Raw genomic sequence first — 6882 nt, 5'->3', positions numbered from 1 at the left:
AAACCAAAAGGAAAGGGAGGAAATGTGGGAGAGGATGATGTCAAAAAAAAAAGTTGAAGATGTTGACGCGACTTTTTGGCGCAGGTTTCTTCTCTTTTTTTTTTTGCTTTTTTCCCCCAATATTTTGCGACTTCCTGTTGAATCTGGCGGGCAAATGCGACTTTACATCAACTCATGGCGGTATTTATTCTCAAAAGGATGGAAATTGCGGTCACGGGTGTTGATTTTATTAGTAATTTCATGTGTTTGAAGCCCATAGGAGGGATGCGCGCTGCAGTTCTTCTTTATTTTAATTTTATTTGTCTCTCTTCCTTTCTCTTCTGGAGGTGAATCAAACAATTTTTTTTTTGTGGCTTCTGCGTAAACTCCCGTGTTGGGTGCAGCTGACTTGCATTTTTCTTTTCTTTTTCTTTAAGGAAAATAATATATATATTTATACCCTCAAACATATATATATATATATATATATACATATATGTGTCTGTCTGTCTGTCTGTCTGTGTCTGTGCTTTGGATTACATATCTCGTGCATTTTATTTTCTCTATTTTATTTTTTCTCTCCTTCAAACTTCTCATATCTCTACATTTACAAATTTGTGTACGAATTCGCAAGGATTTCAACAATCGTTTTTTTTTTTCTCCTCCCTCCCATCCTGTGGGAAATGCTCTTATATTTTATTGTTGTTGCCGTATGTGCGGTTGCAGGTGTTGCGAATGCTGCTTTTCAACCGTCTTTAGCTCTTTTCGATGCGAAACTTAACGAAACTCTCTCCATTACGACGTGGCGTAATGTAGATTTGGGTTTGCGTAGCACCATTTATGCGGGACCGAATCCTGCGCGCTTATTTGCGTTGCATGCAATTGTTAATTTTAGCAACTACGGCACTGAGGAGAAACGTGTTTTGAAGGTGAAAAAGTTTCTATTTCTTATTCCCTTCTGCACACCTTTTAATAGTTCCTCTGATGCAGCACCCAAAGTGGATTCGTGTTCTTTACTTCATTTTGGTGGCACGATTCTGCTACGATTTCGTGGCGGATGGGAAAGTCATTTCGTTTCTTTATTGCGGAAAGACTCCGTTTTGGGGCCAACAAATAAAGAAGCTGTGCGACGCTTCATTTCAGTAACTGGTGGTAGTGGTGGTAATAATAGCAATTTAACCTTTCCATTTCCAATTGAAGGTACGGCATCATCAAACTTGCCCTTTTTTGGTGGAGGACCGCGCCACGACGCTGTTCAAAGTTGTAATGAATTAATTGATGAATGCGTCCAGGCCAGCAGTTTCCGCTATACGGATAGTTATAAAAACATACCGCTGGAAAGTTTTAGTGGAAGGATTATTCATCACCCGCATAATCCACTTTCATGGAATACGCCATGGCTCCTGCGGATTTCCGCCGCATTACCACCCGACTCGGCATGTGAAGTTGATATTTTGGTTGTGTTACGTACGCCTGCCGATGCGTTTCATTTCCGCATGTGGTTGACGGGGTCAGTTACCGGATCTCTGTTTCTGCTTGGTGGGTGTTTATGTATATTTTTTTCATTTGTTATTGGTACAAAAGAGTTGGGTGTGCGACTTTGGCGGGCTGTACCATTGGAGGGACGGCAACGTACCGTTCTTTTTGAAGAAGTTGAAGGTGATGACCTCCCGTGTTTCCCAATTCTTCGAATTCTTGCAGCGTTGCGTCGAGCCGGTGTTGAAGTTTGGACTGAGTTGTTGTTACCGACATTACGCACGCTTCTTGAACGTATCCGTAGTTTGTTCCGTAGATCTCGAGAGGATGAAGGTGTTATTTTGATTTCTGCTGATGAGGAAACACTTGGCGCTGGTAATACACGTGAGGGAGGAACGCGCGGCACTTTGGCGCAAGGGACTGATGGGAATAATAACAATAATAATAATAATAGTGTTGATGACGATGATGATGATGGTGATGATGGTGAGAGCGGTGATTTGTGCCGAATATGCCGGTGCACCGATCCTGTTGAGGATTTGTTTTCTCCTTGCGCTTGCGATGGCACATCAAAGTATGTCCACAGGCAATGCTTAGAAAAGTGGAGAAACACCACAACGAATGTGGAACATAGACGAGTTTGCGCTGAGTGCAAAACTCCATATACTTTAGTACTTGAGTGTGTTCCCTTGTCGCCGTATGGCAGTGCGCGTCACCCCGTTTGCGTACCCACTTGTTGCATTCTTCTTTCTTACGTGATGCGCCTATTTTTAATTTTAGTTGTGTTTTGTCTTGGTGGATATTACCTCAAAGTTTGTATGTATATTGCTACAGGCTTTGATGGAGGTATTCTGTGGAGTTTCCATCATTTCTATCATTGGGTACTTGGATTTTATTTTGTTATTGCCTTCTGTGTTAATTTAATTGGTTTGGAATATGTCCTTCGAGACTTTCCTAAAGCTTGGCAGCAGTTGTTGATTCTTCTCATTTCTGTCGGTGTAGTGGAGATACCGCTAAATTATGTGGGTCAATTCTTCGTATTGATGCTCTGCAGTACGGATGTACAGTTGGAGGTTTCATATGGTGTTGGGATTCTTACGGCATCATTATTTTACTCCCAAGTGCTTCCTTCAGTTTATGAAGGCATGGAGTCACTTTTGGGAGTGAGAGAAGTCGTAGCTCCACGTAACGCCGACATCGTGTAGTATATTGTGTAAAGATATGAAAATTAATATGCGTGGGTTTACATATAACTCCGTTACGCATAGTTTGACATCTCTTCTTCTTTTTTTTTTTCATTTTTTTTCATTTTTGTTCTTTTTTCTTTGTTGGTTGAACTCTTTCTGTATGCATGTGCAAATTTGGTAGTGATCGGTCCGCTCGCAATAATATACATAAAATTTGTTAATTGGTGATAGAAATTACTCACCTTAGTCAGTTTCCCTCCCTTCTGCTGCTTCTACTACTTTTACACCTCTTTTCTTTTCCTTCTTTCCCCTCTTTTTTTTGTTACTTTTATTTTTATTTTTATCTATTTCTATCTTCTTTCCATTTATTTATTTGTTTATTGTTTTGCAATGCATCTGTTGGCATAAGAAAAGAAGCAAAAAAAAAAAGAGAAGAAAAAAATATATTATTATAATATAATCTCTAAGGAACTACTCTCTGCTGCGTGATATGTTACGCCGTAGCGTACCGTCTTTATATTCCACTATTGTGGCACCTATTGGAAAAGGACGTGTTGTCCCCTTGAATTTCAGTGGCCCCAAACCCGTGTATCAACCAAAGAGTTTTGTAACACAATTTAATGTACTTGGGATGTGGACTATCAGCAATATGATTCCTAATTTTATATTTGGTGCTTTACTGATTGCAGGCGCTCATGGAGGTTTGGCAGGCGCATGGCCCCCGGATCCGCATTCGCTTCATCCATAAAACTATGGAGTGCATTTGATTTATTATTATTATTATTTAGATTAGTAGGAGGATCGATACGTAGGTGGTTGAATTCGGTGTTGTTTGTTTTTTGTTTTTTGTTTTTTCAGTGACGATGATTCTTATTATTATTATTATCTTTATTTACCTGGTTATTTTTTCCAATTCTCATACATATATATATATATATATATATTGTTCGTATGTGCAAGTGTGTTTAGTTTCAGAAACATTTATTAAGCTACAGGGTTGCATGTACATCTATAGGAATGATTGTGTGTGTGTGTGTGTGTGTGTCCCTCCTCCTCTTTCCTCTTTTCTCTTCTCTTCTTTGTTTCTACTTGGGTGAAATTCTTATCTTTTCTGTGTGGCGTATTCATGAGGAAATGTTTTATTTTTAGAGCCAAACAGAATATAGTGGAAAAAAAATTAATTCAAAACATAAACAAACATATAAATGCTAACAAAATATACATATATAATTATGTATATGGTTGAGAACCTATTGTTTTGTGTGATAGTGACGTTCATGCATTTTCTACTTCTTTTTTTTTACAACTGATACATATTCCTGCACTGATTTTTATTTTTCTTTTTTCCTTTTTCTTTTTTTTCTCTAAGGAATCCCTCAAACAATCGCTTGGAGCGAAAATTAACTGGGGGTTGCCAATTATATTATTTGCCGTGTGTTTCATAGCATTCCGTGACGCCAAAAAGAAGGTGTGGCAAAAGGAATTCTTTTGAAACGCCGATATAATTATATCTTTATATTATTCATACACATACGGAAAGGAATACCAGAAAAGAAGGGGGAAGAAAAAAGTAATAATAGAAAGTGTGTGAGGGAGAGAAACAAAACAAACAGCAAAGAGAAGAAAGAGAGAGAGGGAGGGGAAGGAAGTAGGGAAGGAACAAAAAGAACAAAAGCAAAAATAACTCACCTCACTTTTCCATACACATAAATAAATAGCATGGAGAACTACCAACTTCTCAATCAGTTAGGAGATGGAACCTTCGGGTGTGTAGTGAAGGCATTGCACAAGTCATCAGGTCAGTTCGTTGCTATTAAAAAAATGAAACAAAAGTATTACAGCTGGGATGAATGCATGAAACTCCCGGAGGTTGTTGTTGTGCGTCGTGTGCACGGCCACCCCAACATTGTGAAAATGAGGGAGGTGATTCGGGAGAAAAATGAATTGTTTTTTGTTTTTGAATTCATGGATGGGGATTTGCTGGGTGTTATTCGGAGAGCCAAACAGATGCAGAGCTATGGCTCCGGAACCAGTGGTCCTGCGTTAGCATACCCCAAAATCAAAAGTTATACATTTCAAATTTTGCAGTCGCTCGCGTATTTACACCGCGCTGGGTACTTTCATAGAGACATGAAACCGGAAAATTTACTGGTACGAAAGGACCCATCCACTAGCGCACAGGAAATAGTTAAGCTTGCTGACTTTGGTCTCGTTAAGGAAATACGAGCGCGGCCGCCCTACACGGATTATGTTTCAACACGGTGGTATCGAGCACCGGAATTACTTTTGCAAGACAGATGTTACAGCTCCCCCGTAGACATATGGGCGGTGGGTTGTATAATAGCGGAAATGATAACCACCCGCCCGCTCTTTGCGGGTAGCAACGAGGTGGACCAACTGCATAAAATAATGGCCGTTTTGGGATCACCCAATGAAAGCGTGTGGCCCAATGGTATGGTTCTTGCAAAGAAGATTCGTTACAATTTTCCTTCCATCAATGGTGTGGGCTTAGAGCGTGTCATGCCGCCCCATGTACCACCGCATGCCATGGACTTGATGAAGCAAATGTTGAATTACGACCCAAAGAGGCGGCCGACTGCTCAGCAGTGTTTACAACATCCGTACTTTAATGTTGGGGTTGATGAAGAGAATTTCGCTCCAACGAATGTTCCAAAACAGATGGCAGAGGCACTGAAGAAACACACTAGCGGACCGCAAAGCGCCCCGTCAGGTGCAGTTGTTCCGAATTCCGATACAAAAGGGGATCGCCCACCTGTTGGGGCCACAACTGCGGTACCGAAGGCGGGAGGTCCATCGAATAGTCCACCGGTGGTACCGCAGCAGAACTCGTACAGTCCCAGTAACGAATCCTCCGATCGAAAACCCGACGTTCAGCCGAAGTTTGGTTCAAATGTAAAAACGACCCTTGCAAATATGAAGACGTCTCCTCTCCCACCGGAGGCAAAGCCAGGAAAGTTTTCTCCTTCAAATAACAAAGAAATCCCTTCTAGGACGGTTGCGCAACCTCCTCCCGCTTCTAACAATGATGAGTTAGACTTAGACGGACTTATAGACGATTTTGCCGGGGAGTTGAAGACGTTGGGCCTCCATCCTCAGCAGAAGCAGCACGGCTCCACTTCACTTCAAAGCAATGCGACTCCGGGGAAAGATATTACCAATTGTGGATCATCCGGTAGTCAACGCAAGAGCGGGGTCGATTTTGCCAAACCCCCACCAATGGAAGGTGGCATGGTGGCAACACTTCTCAACTCAACACGATATAAACTTTCGTCTTTTCAGTCGTCGGAGAATAAAACTTATACCAATTCTCTCGGTAAGGCACACCCGCAGGGCAACTCACCCGCTACACTCGCCAGCGTAGGACCTTCCGTCGGGTCCCAAGCGGTTTCCCCATCTATCAAAGCATTGTTAGCGAAGCACCGGGAGCACAACCAAGGTTCCAACAGTTAGAGAAAGAACACACAAGAAATAAATTGATATACAGATACATATATTTACATATGCAATGCTGCATGAACTTTCGTAAGGCGATGGCACCCACGCAGAGGCATCGTTCTTCTTTTCTTTTCTTTTTTTTTGTCTTCCTCTTCTTTCTTCATTTGTTTCTTTCTCTCTTTTCTCTGTTGTTTTTACCTTTGCTCCTTCTTTGGTACGTGGAGGCTATTGTCATGATTAGCGCAGCTGACATAGAATACTGCAACCGTTGTGCGGGGTTGTACGATGTTCATTAAGTATCTATTTATATGCTTCGATATTTGTGTTCCACCTAAATATGACTGACTGCCTTTTACGTTTAGCACAATGTTTGTTTTTGTGCATATTCGTTTGTCTACGCTGTGAAAGACTGCAACTCCCGCTTTTTAATTGTTCCTCCTCCTTCTTTTTTTTTTGTTTTCGCAACTCTTTAGGTTCAAGTTACGGTGGAAACACGTGTTATCATCATGATAGCTGTTGCGTTGATTGCGTACAAGAAAGCTTTTTATGCTTTTTATTTTACCTTTCAACACCATAACGTGCACTGACGGGATATCGTGAAAAAAAAAAAACACCTTCGAAAGGGCAACTCCAAAAGGAAAGGGGAAAAAATATGAATGTGTGAAGAAGTTACACGCAATAATAAACTTATAATATGACTGAGCTGACAAGTGGATGATTCCACTAGACAAACATGCGGAAATATTTCTTTTACACCATCCAAAACATTTGTTGCCTCCTGATG

At 40.9% G+C, this 6882-nt stretch overlaps 3 protein-coding genes across 3 annotated transcripts; all 3 read left to right on the top strand.

Moving 5' to 3' along the window:
• Positions 1–662: 662 nt before the first annotated feature.
• Positions 663–2660, top strand: TEOVI_000278500 (RING-variant domain containing protein, putative; the record flags this gene model as incomplete). The annotated part of the gene is made up of 1 exon (XM_067225805.1): positions 663–2660. One exon carries the CDS (start codon positions 663–665, stop codon positions 2658–2660), a length of 1998 nt encoding a protein of 665 aa, XP_067081906.1.
• Positions 2661–3132: 472 nt separating this feature from the next.
• TEOVI_000278400 (uncharacterized protein) lies at positions 3133–3390 on the top strand (the record flags this gene model as incomplete). The annotated part of the gene is made up of 1 exon (XM_067225804.1): positions 3133–3390. The coding sequence occupies one exon, from the start codon at positions 3133–3135 to the stop codon at positions 3388–3390; it is 258 nt and encodes an 85-aa protein (XP_067081905.1).
• Positions 3391–4361: 971 nt separating this feature from the next.
• On the top strand, positions 4362–6113 carry TEOVI_000278300 (protein kinase, putative; the record flags this gene model as incomplete). The annotated part of the gene is made up of 1 exon (XM_067225803.1): positions 4362–6113. The coding sequence occupies one exon, from the start codon at positions 4362–4364 to the stop codon at positions 6111–6113; it is 1752 nt and encodes a 583-aa protein (XP_067081904.1).
• Positions 6114–6882: the final 769 nt, after the last annotated feature.

This window comes from Trypanosoma equiperdum (assembly GCF_001457755.1).
Source record: "Trypanosoma equiperdum strain OVI genome assembly, contig: ctg_611, whole genome shotgun sequence".
Classification (NCBI taxonomy): domain Eukaryota; phylum Euglenozoa; class Kinetoplastea; order Trypanosomatida; family Trypanosomatidae; genus Trypanosoma; species Trypanosoma equiperdum.
Note: the sequence above shows the minus strand (reverse complement) of the source record. Positions and strands in the feature narration are given on the sequence as shown.